This window comes from Garra rufa, chromosome 3, assembly GCF_049309525.1.
Source record: "Garra rufa chromosome 3, GarRuf1.0, whole genome shotgun sequence".
Taxonomy (NCBI): Eukaryota; Metazoa; Chordata; class Actinopteri; order Cypriniformes; family Cyprinidae; genus Garra; species Garra rufa.
Genome location: NC_133363.1, coordinates 50244054 through 50262400, shown reverse-complemented (window position 1 = coordinate 50262400; position 18347 = coordinate 50244054). Strand labels below are relative to the sequence as shown.

Here is an 18347-nt window from a genome sequence, read left to right as displayed (position 1 = left end):
ACTTTGATTCAGACTGATTGATTCCAGAAAGATGAAACAAAACATATCAGTCCACTTTGCCACTTCAACACCACATGCCCGAGATACAGAAAAAGAGTGACTGACCAGAAAAGACTCTTACTTTTAATCGGAGACACGTACATGGTCGTACAAAATAACCCCTTTTCAGAATACGATTTGAAAACATCTGAGACTGCAAGGACACTTAAAGCATTTCTTTTGAACTTGATCAGACAAAAAAAAAAAATCTATTTTTTTATACCTAACAAAAAATTAGACTGAAGGCTTTGTGTGCATGTTCAATATGTCCTCCAATCCAGGTGTTCCAGGGTTTATTGCGAGCACACAAAGACTTCCACGACACCAAACAGAGCATCACCCGTCTCTGGATTCATGAGTGCTTCAGGTACAAACAGGCACAGGCCAGCACATACAGATACTTGTTTTAGAAAAAGAAATTAATAAAGTTGTGTGTGTGTGTTTCAGGGTCTTCTCTGATCGATTGGTGGATCATGCAGACATGGAGACATTTGTTGGACTTCTATCAGAAAAACTGGCTTCTCATTTCGATGTCCCCTACCACACAATTTGCCCCAACAAACAGCCCCCTCTGTTTGGTACACACACACACACTGCCATTTTGTGTTTCACTGGATGAATGACCTGAAGATTTTTTAAATAAACTTTGAGGTCTCTTATGTATAGAAGCCTGTGTACACCACTCAAAAAAAAAAAAAAAAAAAAAAGCAATTGCGACTATTTATCTCACAATTCTGACATTTTTTTCTCTGAGTTGCATGAGACAAATTCCCAATTTGGACTTTTTTTCTCTGAATTGTGAGATATAAACTTGTGATTGCGAGTTATAAAGTCAGAATTGCAAGATAAACTCGCAAATCAGACATTATTTTCAGAATTTTGTGATACAATCTCGCAACTGCAAGTTTTAAAGTCAGACTTGTGAGACGTAAACTTGCAATTCTGAGAAATAAAGTCAAAATTGCAAGATATGAACTCGCACATCTGACATTTTTCTCAGAATTGTGATATAAACTAGCAATGGCAAATTCTAAAGTCAGACTTGCGAGACAAACTGGCAATTCTGATATATAAATTGCGAGAAATATCTGACATTTTTCTCAGAATTGTGTGATATAAACTCACAATTGCGAAGTTATGAAGTCAGAATTGCGAGACATAAACTGCCACAATTCTGAGAAATAAAGTCAAAATTGCAAGATATGAACTCGCACATCTGACATTTTTCTCAGAATTGTGATATAAACTAGCAATGGCAAATTCTAAAGTCAGACTTGCGAGACAAACTGGCAATTCTGATATATAAATTGCGAGAAATATCTGACATTTTTCTCAGAATTGTGTGATATAAACTCACAATTGCGAAGTTATGAAGTCAGAATTGCGAGACATAAACTGCCACAATTCTGAGAAATAAAGTCATAATTGCAAGGTATAAACTCGCAAATCTGCCATTTTTCTTAATTGTGTGATGTAAACTTGCAGTTGCGAGTTATGAAGTCAGAATTGTGAGACAACTATGTCACAATTTTGAGAAATAACGTCAAAATTCTGGGAAATAAAGTCAGAATTGTGTGATAACTTGCAATTGCGAGTTATAAAGTCAGACTTGCGAGACAAGCTTGCAAATCTGAGAAGTGCATGATATAAACTCAAAATTGCAAGTTATAAAGTCAGAATTGTGAAATATAAACTGCCAATTCTGAGAAATAAACTCGTAGTTCTGAGAAATAAAGTCAGTATTGCAAGATATAAACCCACAAATCTGACTTTTTTCCTCAGTATTTTGTGACATAAACTTGCAATTACAAGTTATAAAGTCGCAATTCTGAGAAATAAAGTCAGAATTGTGAGATAACTCACAATTGCGAGTGATAAAGCCAGACTTGCGAGACAAACTTGCAAATCTGAGTATAAAGTACTCTTGAATTTTTCTCAGTATTGTGTGATAACTCGCAATAAAGTTAGAATTAAACTCGCATTTGCAGAAAAATGTCAGAATTGTGATTTTTTTTTTTTTTTTAGAACTTTTATAACTCGCAATTGCGAGTTTATTTCACACAATTCTAAGAAATAAGTCTAAATTGTTAAAAATATTTAAGATATTTTTAACTTCTAACTTAATCCACTGGCCTACTTATTACTAGATAAAAGCAGTTAGGAAATGCTCTTTACCATACACTCTGGTAAATTGGTAGATAATTTGTAAAATTATTTATTTTCATTTTTATTTCATAAAAAATTGATTATTTACTTTGTATGTGTTTTTATTGTAGGTGACTTCCTGAGGGAGCCACATGTGTATGAGGACCTGTTGGACTTTAAAGCTCTTAAGATTCATATGGAGAACCAGCTGGAGGATTATAACCTCACGCCTGGTGTGGTGCCCATGAGCCTGGTGCTCTTCAGAGATGCTATAGAGCATGGTAAGAGTCACAGTCAGAGTGAATGTAGTAGTTTAGCATAGTGGTTCAAGATCTGGGCTAAAGGGTTGCAAGCTTGAGCTTACAACAGGAAATCTGTGAGCTGTCACCATTGTGCACAGTTGCTTTTGTCTCTATAGCTTATCAAGGAGCCATTGAATGATGACAGAAACAAAATAAAATAAAAATTCTACTAGTTGTGTTCTATTGAAGCCATCAGTATTCATGATAGTTATATTACAGCTCTCAGCATTTGCTTATGCCCACATCACAATGCCCATGATTCAGTGTGCACTCTCGAGTGCCATAATTCAGTGACCGATCTCCTCAGTTGCTCATTCAGTGCTCGCACAAATATAACTTTCTTCAAAATCACACGCACTTCAGCCCTCAGATCCCCCATGAACATGAATAATTACCCTTTTCATTCCCACAAAGAAGAACGCAACCGCATTACAAACCCCTCAGCAGGGAGAATAATTAGGCGGCCGGTTCCCCAGCCTATATGTCACTCACCCGCACGCAGGCATTTACTGTCAAAGGCGCATATAAGAATGCTTTATATGCATCCTGTCACGCACACACCTCACTGTGACATTAAAGCAGTCTCACATTCAGCTCGGTGAATGCGTCTCACGTCACAAACACTCAGTTCAATGACATGCCGCTGCGCATAGCTGATTGATTACGAAATTAGCAAGCATAACGTGTATGTTTATATGCCTACGTGTTCATAACTAATTATGGTTTTGTGCCAATTAGTTTCCATTGTGATCGGTTGTTTGTTTGGCCTCCTGCAGGAACGGTGTGTGCCTGTGTGTTTGTATGCATTGACATTTTAATGTGTTTTACTTTGTGTTTGTAAATGTTGCATTGACCAAATGACACACATGATTCATGCAACTAAATGAACTGATTATTATGATTCTTATGATGCAAACAGCGCCCTCTTTCTGCCCCCTCAGTAACGCGATTGGTGCGTGTGATCAGTCAGCTCCGTGGGAACATGTTGCTGGTTGGTATCGGTGGCTCAGGCAGGCAGAGTTTAACCAGACTTGCCGCCTACATCTGCAAGTTTACGGTCTTTCAGGTGGAGGTCACCAAACAGTACCGCAAACAGGAATTCAGAGAGGGTGAGTTCTGCACACAGTTTACAGTTGAGGTCAAAAGTTTACACTCCCCTTTCAGAATCTGCAAAATGTTAATTATTTTACTAAAATAAGAGGGATCATACAAAATGCATGTTATTGTTTATTTAGTACTGACCTGAATAAGATATTTTGCATAAAACTGTTCGAAAGTTTACACACTCTCTTGATTCTTAATACTGTGTTGTTACCAGAATGATCCACAGCTGTGTTTTTTTTTTTTTTGTTCAGTGATAGTTGTTCATGAGTTCCTTGTTTATCCTAAACAGTTCAACTGCCTGCTGTTCTTCAGAAAAATATATCTGGTCCCACAAATTCTTTGGTTTTCCAGCATTTTTGTGTATTTGAACTAGTGGTAGACAAATATGATACAAATATGCCCCAGATATTAGTGATCGACCGATATTGATTTTTTATTCCCGATACCGATACCAATCATTTGCATGTTTATGTGCCAGATAACCGATATTCATAACCGATATTTATTTACTATTATACTTCTGTTTTTGACACAATGATTACAACACCACTTAACTGAACAAGCTGTTTTATTTATAACAATCACTCCCTCCTTGCATACAAATCAAAACTCTTATTTATACACCAATAAATAGAGGGGTCTGAAAGTGCAAAAAATACAAGAAGTGCACTGTTACTTAAGTGTTTATGTTCAAAAATAAAATCTTCAAGTGAGTGAAGTAAGTCCATACTTCACTTTGCTGTCTATTTTTTATTTTGGTCATCTTAAAAAAAAAGTGTTGAATGTTAGCAGTCTTTCATGTTAAATTTAATATTCATATTACAACAATAAAAATATTTTATGAAAAGCATGAGCAGCAACACTAACATTACCAATAAGCAAAATAAATGTAGAATGTCTGTCTTCAAGCACAGGAGTCATCAACTTTGCAGAAATGTAGCCTCATTTTAAACTACAGTTTTATTAGGTTTATAAAGCTGTTTATAGGCTAAAGAGTGAAGAATAATTTGCTGTATAATGTTAATTTACTGAGTAATATTCTGAAATATTGAAATATATCAAACAAAACATAGTTTTTATTGAATTTCTGATAGCCTATGTTATATCACAATTACGTTTTTGAAGAAAAAAAAACGTTTTTGTCGTTCTAGATTATGAAATGTGTGCTGACAAAGCGCATTCAATTTCTTAGTTATATTTATTTAGAAAATGTTTATTAGTGGAATGATGTTTATATAGTAAATGTTAATATAATTCGGGGTGTTTCAGTAAATCTTGTTAAAAGTTATATGCGGTTGTTGTGCTGGAGCATTTCATGAGCATCAACCCCGTGAGTGAACAGCAAAATGGAAGCCACTTCACGAGGCGAATGATGAGCATATAGACGCTCAATAGTGACTTTATTTAATTCAGGCAAGTAAGCGGTAAATTATAGTTCACAAAGAATTGGTTTGTTCCTTCTAGATACTGAATATTTTCAGGTGAAAGCATGATTTAAACAGGTACAGCACTTATTCACACGCAATCGCGGAGGGGAAATTGTTGCTGCTCCACTCCGCTCACATACTCTGCGCCGCATAGAGATTTCCAGCCATGTGGTAAAGTTGTGTTTTTGAAGTTTTCTATATTATTATTTATTCTTTATATATTTGTTCATTATTCATTTACTTTACCACTGGGACTTTGCATGTTCCGGTTTTGCGCAGCAGAGCTGTCTGCCCTGCTCTCTATTTTTGAATTTCTATCAAAATGCCTTTTTTCTGAGATGGTGATAATAAACTTTAAATCTAACACTGTGATATATTGATGCTTGTTTTATATCTGTGGATTGTATTGTAGATTAGTCAAGTGTTGATTTGATATGTTAAATTGAGTAAACTCACTGTGGACCACATACCGCTTGGATATCGATGTCACTTAAAAAACTAAAACTTACATTTAAAAAACAACAAAAAAACTCCAAACATTTCTCTAAATTATTCTGATAAAAAAACGAAACGAAAAAAACATAAACTTTCTATCAAAAACAAATCTGGTCTAGTTTAATGGCTGTAACAGTATAAGCTGTTTGGCGGAAAAAAGACGGGCTTCGGTTCGGACTCGGCCCAAAAATATTGATAAGCTGTTGGACAAGGGCAGGGCAACAGCCTGTGCGTCTGGGGCCAGGGCCGGGCTAGGGCTTAGATTTAAGGCCTGTGCAGGGCTCCATTCATGGCTGTATATTATTTAATTCATGGAAAAGTTACGTCTTTATTGTGACAGGATTTGACGGATTATCTTGCGTGACTTTGTGAGTTCGTCTTTATTCCTTAGAGCCAAGCTGCATAAACTACATATCAGTCATTTATAGTAACACATCTAATTTGTGCATTAATAGCTGTTATGTTAAATAAAGTTTATTAAATATAGCAAAGCAAGTAAATATACTTTACCTGTGCAAGCAGTTGTTGTTTCCCCTCAAACGCCGTGCTGCAATGGCGATCATGCGCGTAATTCTCAAAACGCCCACAAGATGGCGGCATTTATCGGTGAACCCGATATTGCAAAACCGATAACCGATTATGGTAAAATGCTTAAATATCGGGAAAAATATCGGTAAATCGATATATCGGTCGATCTCAACCAGATATGATATTAAGGCAAAATAAACTTGTTCAAACTATTCCTACACTGCATGTACTTCTGCGCAAAAGGCTGTGCGACGTGCGTGTTGGAGTTAAAAAACACAGACGTGCACGTCGCGAAGCCTTTTACGCAGAAGTACATGCAGTGTAGGAATAGTTTGAACAAGTTTGGATAGTTAATTGTGTTGTAAATGCAATTGTCAAGCAGTTTGTGATGCATTTTGGAAACAGGAGTCCCTGGTCTAATGCCCCACCTGGCTTGAGAAACCCGTTCTCTAAGACTTACTTTTAGTCATTTGGGTAGCACACATATTCTGAATGCCTTCGGCAGAATTAAAATTAGCCATTTTAATCTAGATTAATTCCAAGATTACAGTGAGATTAATCTAGATTAAAAAAAATTAATCTATGCCCACCACTAATTTGAACCCATTCCAACATTGACTGTATGATTTTGAGATACATCTTCTCACACTGAGGGCAACTGAGGGACTCATATGCAACTATTACAGAAGGTTCAAATGCTCACTGATGCTCCAGAAGGAAAAACAATGGATAAAGAGCCGGGAAGTGAAAACTTTTGAACAGAATGGAGATGTGTACATTTTTCTTATTTTGCCTTAATATCATATTTGTTTAGTACTGCCCTTCAGAGGCTTCAGGAGATAGTTACATGTTTCCCAGAAGACAAAGTAAGCAAAATTTACCCTGATCTTCAAATTCAAAACGTTTCACCCGCCGGCTCTTAATGCATCATTTTTCCTTCTGAAGCATCAGTGAGCATTTTAAACTTCTGCAGTAGTTGCATATGAGTCCCTCAGTTGTCCTCAGTGTGAGAAGATGAATCTAGAAATCATACAGTAATTGTTGGAGAGGGTTCAATTCAGGCAACAACAACATTTTCTCTTGTGGACTATATGTAAACATCTTTTACATGAAATATCTTGTTCAGGTCAGTACTAAATAAACAATAACATGCATTTTGTATGATCCCTCTTATTTCAGTAAAATAATTAACATTTTGAAAGGGGGTGTAAACTTTGACTCCGTACAGTGCATTGAAGATGTACATATAATCATTATGTGTCATTTCTGAGAATCGAAACATGAATGTGTTTGCCTCTTAAAACATCTCATATTTGACCTACTTCATATGCTTAATGTCTCATTAAGCTCTCAAAATTCAGCTACTTGACCAAGGAAATGTTAAGTAGCCAAGTGGAGATGCCAACAAACCAGCATCGAAAGCCATTTAGCTGCTTGTTTAAAGAGTTATTTGAACATTCAGCCATGTTAAATTGTATTTCAAGACCAACTAATGTCAGGCAGTTGGCTGAGTTATACTTTCAATTTCAGATCCGAATATAAAGCTCTTTTGATATATACCAAAGGCTTTGATATTTTGTCCTGTGGCATGTTGTAGTAAATGTTTCCAAATACTGAGGAATAACGCCTCTTGCCCTAGTGCTCAGGACCAAAGGATCTATTATGTTATGCACATTGTAGCCTTCACAGCACAGTTTAGTGTGGCCTCAATGGAATATTTGACATATTTCTTGTCCCCATACAGATATTAAAAAGCTCTATCGGCTGACAGGAGTGGAAAACAAGCCCACAGTGTTCCTGTTTAATGACACACAGATTGTGGACGAGTCCTTCCTTGAAGACATTAACAACATCCTGAGCTCAGGGGAAGTGCCCAATCTCTATAAAGCAGACGAGCTCGATGAGGTGTGTTGTTTGTATACATTTTTAATGCGTGTGACTGTAGGTTTGTCTTCTAAGTGACAATGAGAGCTGGTTTTTAACATGTTTTCTTTGTGTAGATTCAGAATGCTCTGTCAGACTCGGCCAGGAAGGACAATATCCTGGAGACGTCAGACGCCATGTTTAACTACCTGATAGAGCGCGTCCGAAACAACCTGCACATTGTGCTGTGCATGAGCCCTGTAGGAGATCCATTCAGGTGCAGTTTCGTTTTAGCATGTTTTATTTGTATGACAAAAACTGCATTGATATTGCTAAGAATTTGCAAAGCTGCATACAATAAGAAATGAAATAAACAACAGTGCAAATGGAATAAAATATTTATATCGCTTATAAATTGCAAACATTGTCAATTAAATTGTATGGGATGTGAATGTTCTGTATAATTCATTAGAATTGCATATATCTAATGAAATAAATTGCTGCTTAATTTTACTGTTGTTCTATAAAAAAATATTATTAATATTGTTTATATTTTATTTTACAGTACAAGTGTAGTAATTTATAAAATAGTAATTTATTTCTTTATTGATTTAATTTTATAATTTAAATAATAACGTTATTATTGTTGTATATTCACACTGAATTAATTTAATAATTTTATTTAATTAGGCATGTGATCAGCTACTGTTTTTTAATGTGACATTCACTATGATTGCATAAATTTACAATATAATTTACTCACCCCCTTGTCATCCAAGAAGTTCATGTCTTTCTTTCTTTATTCATAAAGAAAAAGTTTTTTTTTTTTTTTTGAGGATTTGAGGATTTCTGTCCATATAGTGGACTTCTATGGTGTCCCCATGTTTGAACTTCCAAAATGCAGTTTAAATGCAGGGTCTTATCTAGCGAAACGATTGTTTATTTTCTTGACAATTTATATACTTTTTAAACCTCAAATTTTCATCTTGTCTAGCTCTGTGTGAACTGTTTACTCTGGTTCAAGACAGTTAGGGTAGGTTGAAAAACTCCCATCTCATTTTCTCCTCCAACTTCAAAATCATTCTACGTTGCTGCAAAGGTACCGACCCAGTGTTTATAAAGAAATCGTGCAAAGAAGGTCAAACGCCTTTACAAAAAAAGGTAAAACAAAGATGTAGGGCGATTTTGAAGTTGGAGAAGAAAATGAGATGGGAGTTTTTCAACATACCCTAACTGTCATGAACGCTAGTTACGCATGTAACTGTGGTTCTGTGAATTCCGGATGACCGCCAGAGGCAGTATGAATACTTTGGATTATCGCAGCGCCAGCCAGATAGGTCGAGAGATTATACCAACAAAGTCACGTAGTGACGTATGCTGAGCTCTGGGGAATTATAAACCACAGTAACTCAGCACTCCGCCTCGGTACGCCTTTCTCGCGCATTCCGAGTGACGAAGAACTCTGGTGGTCATCCGGAATTCACAGAACTACAGTTACATGCGTAACTAGCGTTCTGTTTCATTCCAACTGACCGCCAGAGGCAGTATGAATACTTTGGATGACACATACCAACATAGTCATGAGGAATGCTACCCACATGATGCAAAATTTATGGCTGCTCCAGATGAACCGCCGAGCACACGGCATGATGAGCAGCGACGTTAACCTTATAAAACCTGGCAAACGTGCACGGAGAAACCCATGTAGCGGCAGTGCAGATGTCCGCCAAGGAAACTCCTCTAAAAGCCGCCCAAGATGATGAGATGGCTCTAGTGGAATGACAAGTTAAACCTGAGGGCAATGGTTTTCCTGCTGTCTTGTAAGCTAGTATAATACAGGTCCTTCTCAAAAATTAGCATATTGTGATAAAGTTCATTATTTTCTGTAATGTACTGATAAACATTAGACTTTCATATATTTTAGATTCATTACACACATTTGAAAGTAGTTCTAGCCTTTTATTGTTTTAATATTGAGGATTTTGGCATACAGCTCATGAAAACCCAAAATTCCTATCTCAAAAAATTACCATATTTCATCCGACCAATAAAAGAAAAGAGTTTTTAATACAAAAAAAGTCAACCTTCAAATAATTATGTTCAGTTATGCACTCAATACTTGGCCGGGAATCCTTTTGCAGAAATGAATGCTTCAATGCGGCGTGGCATGGAGGCAATCAGCCTGTGGCACTGCTGAGGTGTTATGGAGGCCCAGGATGCTTCGATAGCGGCCTTAAGCTCATCCAGAGTGTTGGGTCTTGCATCTCTCAACTTTCTCTTCACAATATCCCACAGATTCTCTATGGGGTTCAAGTCAGGAGAGTTGGCAGGCCAATTGAGCACAGTAATACCATGGTCAGTAAACCATTTACCAGTGGTTTTGGCACTGTGAGCAGGTGCCAGGTCGTGCTGAAAAATGAAATCTTCATCTCCATAAAGCTTTTCAGCAGATGGAAGCATGAAGTGCTCCAAAATCTCCTGATAGCTAGCTGCATTGACCCTGCCCTTGATAAAACACATGGTTTACTGACCATGGTATTACTGTGCTCAATTGGCCTGCCAACTATCCTGACCTGAACCCCATAGAGAATCTGTGGGATATTGTGAAGAGAAAGTTGAGAGACGCAAGACCCAACACTCTGGATGAGCTTAAGGCTGCTATCGAAGCATCCTGGGCCTCCATAACACCTCAGCAGTGCCACAGGCTGATTGTCTCCATGCCACGCCGCATTGAAGCAGTCATTTCTGCAAAAGGATTCCCGACCAAGTATTGAGTGCATAACTGAACATAATTATTTGAAGGTTGACTTTTTTTGTATTAAAAACACTTTTCTTTTATTGGTCGGATGAAATATGCTAATTTTTTGAGATAGGAATTTTGGGTTTTCATGAGCTGTATGCCAAAATCATCAATATTAAAACAATAAAAGGCTAGAACTACTTTCAAATGTGTGTAATGAATCTAAAATATATTAAAATCTAATGTTTATCAGTACATTACAGAAAATAATGAACTTTATCACAATATGCTAATTTTTTAAGAAGGACCTGTAGTCTCTACTACCCAGTTCGACAATCTCTGTTTAGACACTGGAGCACCTTTCTTCACACCCCCGTAACAGACAAACAACTGGTCTGAACGTCTAAACTGAGCAGTAGTGTCTACGTAACACCTCAAGGCCCGAACGGGACACAAAAGGTGAGCACTCGAATCAGACCCTGAAGTAGTCTGAAAAGAAGCCAGTTCAATGTTCTGATTTATGAACTGAGGAAGGAGGACTTTTGGAAGAAAAGAAGGATTGGGCCATAAGACCACCCCGGAGTTATCTGGAAACCAACGCAAGCATAAGGGGCCGTTCACATGTAGCGTCTTTTGCGCGCTCAAGTTCGTTATTTCAAATGTAGACGCGCGGCTTGTGCGCACATAATGGAAGCGAGATAAAAACATCTCAACTTTTCAGAATGCCGCAAGCGCACCGCAGGTCACGTGACATGAACCAACCAATCAGCTTCTTCACGTTTTTACGTTACATTGAAACCTCAGCAGAAACATGAAGGAGCAGCTCATCATTGTGGTCCAGGGATTTCCTGAACTTTATGATTTGTCAAGCCCCCATTATTTTGACGCTAATAGAAGAAACAATGCATGGAGACGCATAGGCTTGGAGCTAGAGCGCAGCTGATGGTTGCTTAGAAACGGCAGACGCTTCCGGAGCGCAAGCGCCCGAACGCTTTGTTGATAAGGAAGAAAGCAGCGCGCCTAGCGTTTTCCACGCGTTTTTAGGCGCGACATGTGAATGGCCCCTAACTCACTAACAGAGAGCGCATGCAACTCACCAACTTGTTTTGCAGAAGCAGCAGCCAACAAAAAAACTGTTTTCAAGGATATCCATTTGATGTCACTGCTTTGCAAGGGCTCAAATTGGGATGAGCAAAGTAACGAAAGCACGAGTGGTAGATCCCATACCGGAAAATGAGGATTCCGAGCAGGTTTTAGACGGCGTGCACCCTTTAGAAAACTGCAGACAAGCTTGTGAGATCCAAGAGAAGATCCCTCAACTGGAACATGATGTGCAGAAATCGCAGCAACATACACTTTCAATGTGGAAGCCGCTCTACCCTCTTCCAGTAAATGTTGAAGGAATCTCAGGACATTCGGGATGTCACATGTTGCAGGATTGAGCGCATGCTCCTCACACCATGCAGAGAAAAATTTCCAACGTGAAGCATAAATCTGCCGTGTGGAAAAAGCTCTAGCATTGGAGATAGTGTTAATAACTGCAGGATCACAATGCTCCAGAAAAGGATTTATCCCAATGGCCATACCCAAAGCTGCAGACGAGCTGGGTCCGGGTGCCAGACTCTGGCCTCCAGCTGGGAGAGGAGGTCCTTTCTGGGGGGAAGCTGCCACGGAGTGCCTGTTAGAAGTCTCAGTAACAGAGGAAACCATAGTCTGGCAGGCCACTGTGGTGCCACAAGTAGCACTCTGTGCTTGCACAGAGAGATCCTGTGTAATGTCTCCCATAACAGAGGGATTGGAGGAAACGCATACAGTAGGCAGCTCGGCCATTCATGAGACAGTGCATCCTGGCCCAAGGGACTGGAGACTTCGGTCTTTGCGAACCATAAGCGACAGTGAGTGGTCTTCTCTGAAGCAAAAAGATCCACTTCTGCCCTTCCAAACCGTAGCCAGATCTCCTGCACTACATCCGGATGAAGCCTCCATTCTCCTGGATCCAACCAATCCCTGGAAAGAGCATCTGCTGTCTGGTTGCATGCTCCTGATATATGAGCTGCCCTCAGTGAAGCGAGCCGCAGCTGGCACCATGTCAGAATCTCGTGATTGAGCTGTAGAGACCTCCTGGACCTTGTGCCACCCTGGTGGTTCAGATGGAACACTGTTGAGGTATTGTCGGACCGAACAAGAACATGGCGGCCTGCCAGGACTGGCAAGAAATACTTTAGAGCCATGAACACTGCACTTAGTTCCAGCAGATTGATATGTTCTTTGGCCTGTGTAGGTGTCCATTGTCCACAAATACCTCTCCGATTCCATGTTGCCCCCAGCCTATGAGGGAAGCATCGGTTGTGACTAACTCCCGTCGAGAGGGAACCACACCCAGGGGCACTCCTGCCTTCAGAAACTCCACCTGTCTCCACTGCCTCAACGCACGTATGCAACTGTGAGAAATTACTATCAGCCGATGGAGATGTCGGGTGGGACTGAGTTGTAAGCTGTTGTTCCATAACTGGAGTGGTCTGAGGTGGAGTAAACCGAGGGGAATCACCACCGTAGCAGCCATTAACATCCCTATTAGTCGCAGAACCATCTGGTAATGCAGAGACACACCTGGCCGAAAGTGAGCCAATAGTTGCAGGATGTTTGTCACCCGTTCCTGAGACAGGGAGGCAGACATTAGGCAGGAATTCAGAGTCATTCCTATGAACGTAGTGGTCTGTGCTGGAAGGAGACAACTCTTTTTCTCGTTCACAGAAAAACCCAACTTCTGCACATGCCTCAAAAGCAGTTTGGAGTCTTGCATGGCCTGCTGTCTTGTGGGGGCACAAAGCAGCCAGTCGTCCAGATAAGGCAGAATACACATGCCTCTCATCCAAAGAGGTGATAGAGCTGCGCTCACACACCTTGTGAAGACGCGGGGAGCGAGAGAGAGGCCAAAAGGAAGAACCTTGTACTGGTAGGCTTGATTCTGGAAACTGAAACGCAGAAACTTTCTGTGATGAACAGCAATTGGTACATGAAAGTACATGCATCTTTCAGGTCGACACTCACAAACCAATCGTCTGCTGCCACAGACCGAAGAACGTCAGCTGTGTGCAACATTCGAAAAGGAAGGACCTTCAGGAACAAATTAAGATGCCTCAAATCGAGAATTGGGCGAAACCCACCGCCCTTTTTCGGAACAAGAAAATACGTCGAATAGAACCCGTCTCCCTGAACGAGGGGATGAACTTTTTCTATGGCTCCCTTCTCTAACAGTGAAAGAATTTCTGGAGCACGACCCATCCCGATAGAATCAGCTTCAGGCATAGATGCTAGAATCCTAGCAATTTTTGAGCGCCGCTCAAAAGAAGTCGCAGCCGTGGGCTGTCTGAAAAAAATGTTGGTTTGAGCAGATTGGGCAGGTGACTCATCGAGTCCCAGACGAGCAATTGCCATTCGGAGCACAGCTAAAGTATCGTCAGAAGAAGACTGTATCTGTCCAGATGACTGAACTGACCCCTCACTAGACCCCTCTGCTGTTGGATGACCAGTGAAAACATCCTGAGGTGAGGGTTGCACAACAACATCCACAGTACCCCTATGATCATTAAAAAATGAATCCGAAGCACTTGTAGAGAGCACATCCAAGTCAGAAAAACAAGGAGAATCAAATTCCTCCCCAGCTTCTTGATTTTGGACATTCTCATCCTCCTTTGTAGGCTTCACAGGAGCAGCACATGTGACAGGTTGAAGTGAATGAAGCAGGCGTTTCAGTTCAGCCATTTCTGAAGAAAGCACAGAAACCGTCTTAGAAAGTGAATTTTCCTCCACACGCAAATGTTCGTCACTTTGCGATGTGGCCCTCTTCTTAGACAGGGGGGCAGCGCCGGCTGCAGCAGACGCCCTGCGTTTCTTGGAGCGCGGAGGGTTTACATCTAACTGCCCGAGTTTCACTGCTGAATTATGATCTAACTCAGCCAGACGGAGCCGTCGTTCCGACATGGGTAAGAGACTGCAGTGCAGACACGGGTCCGTGAGAGCCTCTTTCAAATGTTGAACGCCCAAACACGACGGGCAGATTTCATGGTCGTCGTCCAGGAGAAGACTATTAGGGCACAGCTTACAAGTCAATGGAAAACCATAGACATAGCTTCTTACTATTAACACCCTCGGATAGCACCGTAAGGTCAAGCGGAGAGATGGTAATCACACAACTAAGTTAGACTGAAAGCTCAAGAAAAAAAAACGATTCCTCCGGATAAAACCGACAGGTAATGTCAACAAAAAACTCGTGAAGAGAAAAAATATATAACTAAATGGCTGATGGATCGAACCAAGGGCAGTGTATAAACTAAAATTCAAGGAACAACAACACTCGAAACAATGGAATATATAATGATTATGTTAACGGTAGACCGCTAACTTATAGGCGCGGATAACACCAGTCACCGGATTGCACCGAGAGACACAGGGTGTTACCGACAAAACAAACAGAAAAATAATAAAAAACTCACCAAAACTGCTGCTGAAGAATTCCAAATCCTTTGAAAATGCATAGAAGTGCGCTGACACAGCTTGTGAGGACGATATCTCGCGGCTCTTGTAAGCTGCACTTGACAGCGTGAATCACTTAACTAAGAACGACCTATCTCAATCAGGCGAGAAAGCGAAAGAGGCGGAGTGCTGAGTTACTGTGGTTTATAATTCCCCAGAGCTCAGCATATGTCACTACGTGACTTTGTTGGTATAATCTCTCGACCTATCTGGCAGGCGCTGCGATAATCCAAAGTATTCATACTGCCTCTGGCGGTCAGTAGGAATGAAACAGAACTGAAATACACAGAGTTGAGACAGAGATAGACAAGATGAGCATTTGAGGTTAAAAAGTATATAAATTGTCCATATTTTTTAGAAAATAACCAATTGCTAGATAAGACCCTTCTTTCTCGGCTGGGATCATTTAGAACCCTTTGAAGCTGCATTTAATCTGCATTTTGAAAGTTCAAACTCGGGGGCACCACAGTAATTCTAAAATGTTTATTTTCAAAAAACAATTTCTTTATGACTAAAGAAAGAGAGACATACATTTGGATGACAAGGGGGGGAGTAAATTATCTACATTTTTGTTCTGGAAGTGAACTTCTCATCTAATGACAGAATTTTCCTTTTTGGGTGGACTATCCCTTTAAGCACTGTGGCAATTGGTTTTAAGAATGAACATAAAGGACTGTAGATAAAGACAACGTGAAAATGCAATCAGTGTCCTTCATAGTGTGGCAGGCAAAGTAATACTGTACTAGTTTGGATATCAAATGCAAAGGCATGACTGTAACCCACCACCACTTCAGCATTCAGTCTCCACAAAATCCCATGTGTGTGGATTCAATAGCTCACTGTAATACAGCACACATGCATGCCGACTGCTTATAATCTAACATGCTCAAATAGTGAGTCAGCCTTGATTACCATGCTAGCATTGAGATCCATCCTGTGGCTTCTCATGGCTTAAGATCTCTCTCTGCAGGCTTGATTCACAGTGAATGGCAATATACGGTTTAACCGAACAGACCCGCGCACAGTATAGCTGCTTATGAATCAACCGACTCAGTGTGCGAGTCAAAGTGGATGAGAGATACAACTGTGTGAAATTAGAGGAAACGACGGGAGTAAACCTCTATGCCACTGTCATTTCACACACATCAGGAAGACAAAGCTCTGTCCTCCATCTACAATCTCTTTAGCGTGTGCTGTCATAAATTTGCAAGTGCCTTCATAAAAAATAGTAAATTTGGCTTCCCATTTCTTTTTTTCTGTTTACTTTTCCGTCTTTAGCTTGCTGTGTCTCAGTAAGTTTCAGCTTCCGGGGCTTTATTGGCATGACGAACAACAGTGCGTTTGTATTGCCAGAGCAGTAGCAGCTTAGCTGCAGACCATAGTTATAATGTGCCAAATCAATATTGATAATAAATGACAATGAAAATAACAAGGAAGATCTATAATGCAGGTAAATATTAGGTTAAATGAGAGACGGCGATAAGTAGACGCAGTACATTGCTCACTGGCCCCCAGACGCCGGCTGGCAAAAACATTCTTGCTTTGTAATTATGCCTGTCACACTTGCAGCACTATAGAACCATGCATGGGAAATGTTCTCGTTAATCACTCATTTGCATCTGCCGTCACATGAAGGAGGCGGTTGTGCGTAATGTGACCCTTAGGCCCCTGACTCATTAAATATGACAGCCCAAATCATCTAACTGCTCACTCTGATTGGTCTGGCAGTGGTCTGACTTTAATAAGCATGATTGGACTGGTGGGTGATATTAGTGTTTGTGACAAATCAATGCAAACCATCTTGAACTGTCTACATAATAGACGGTTTATGGCTATGTTTGCTTGTGTGTGTTTATTTGTTTAGGAACCGTATTCGACAGTACCCAGCCCTTGTGAACTGCACAACGATAGACTGGTTCTCTGAATGGCCACGGGATGCTCTGTTGGAAGTAGCAGAAAGATGCTTGGATGGACTTTCTCTAGGGAGCGAGGATGGGGTGAGACATCAACATAAAGACAATCAAACGATTGATTTACAAATGCTGTCAGTGTATCACACACAAATATGTGACCCTGGACCACAAAACCAGTCATAAGGCTAAATTTTACAAAACTGAGATGTATACACTCAGTTTTGTAAAACACACAGCTCAATAAATAAGCTTTCTATTGATGCATGGTTTGTTAGGATAGGACAATATTTGGCCGAGATACATCTATTTGAAAATCTGGAATCTGAGGGTGCAAAAAAATCAAAATACTGAGAAAATCACCTTTAAAGTTGTCCAAATTAAGTTCTTAACAATGCATATTACTAATCAAAAATTACATTTTGATATGTTTACAGTAGAAATTTTACAAAAAATCTTCATGGAACATGATCTTTACTTAATTACTTAAAGAAAAATCAATAATTTTGACCCATACAATGTATTTTTAGCTATTCCTACAAATATACCCCAGCGACTTAAGACTGGTTTTGTGGTCCAGGGTCACATATATGAAATATTATGGGTTACCTTATAACTACAAAAATGTAAAATTAAAAAAATATATATAATAATAATAAAAATAAATAATAATATTAATAAAAACAACAGCCAGTATAACCAAGGTCATTATCTTGTACATCGAACGTGATAGTATTATGGAAGCTCACTTTATTCAGTGTTTTCACCACTGAATAAAATTTTTTTAAATGTTATAACGACTTCTGTCACAAATCAGACTTTTTTTTCTCAGACTGTGAGATATACAGTAGTCAACATTCGAAGTGGATCAAAAAAGTTAATCAAAAGTTGTCCTAAGATAAGAATGGGTATTCTTTTTGGTTTTAGGACAAATTTGATGAAAGGCTTTGATCCACTTCGAATGTTGACTACTGTATACTCGAAATTGCAAGTTATAAAGTCTGAATTGTGAGATATAAACTTACAAATCTAAGAAATGAAGTCAGAATTGCAAGATATAAACTTCTTATTCTGTTTTTTTTCTCAGAATTGTATAATATAAACTCACAGTTGTAAATTATAAATTATAAAAAAATTATATTTTTTTCTCACATTTCTGAGAATTATGAGATATAAACTTGCAATTGCGAGTGAAAAGGTGGAATTTTGAGGGGAAAAAAGACTGATATGTTCTTTGCGTTTATCTCACAATTCGTAA

At 39.4% G+C, this 18347-nt stretch overlaps 2 protein-coding genes across 2 annotated transcripts in view; both read left to right on the top strand.

The window, feature by feature from the left end:
* Positions 1-12085, top strand: part of LOC141332466 (dynein axonemal heavy chain 2-like) — an 86497-nt gene extending 74412 nt beyond the window's left edge. Inside the window, exons 31-37 of the mRNA XM_073837601.1 lie at positions 321-406; positions 487-617; positions 2316-2465; positions 3428-3595; positions 7785-7945; positions 8041-8180; positions 11818-12085. Of these exons, the coding sequence (XP_073693702.1) occupies positions 321-406; positions 487-617; positions 2316-2465; positions 3428-3595; positions 7785-7945; positions 8041-8180; positions 11818-12085 (1104 nt within the window). The remainder of the gene's footprint in view (positions 1-320; positions 407-486; positions 618-2315; positions 2466-3427; positions 3596-7784; positions 7946-8040; positions 8181-11817) is intronic.
* Positions 1-18347, top strand: part of LOC141332155 (dynein axonemal heavy chain 2-like) — a 326684-nt gene that overhangs the window by 254187 nt on the left and 54150 nt on the right. Inside the window, exon 58 of the mRNA XM_073837257.1 lies at positions 17044-17176. Coding sequence (XP_073693358.1) covers positions 17044-17176 — 133 coding nt within the window. The remainder of the gene's footprint in view (positions 1-17043; positions 17177-18347) is intronic.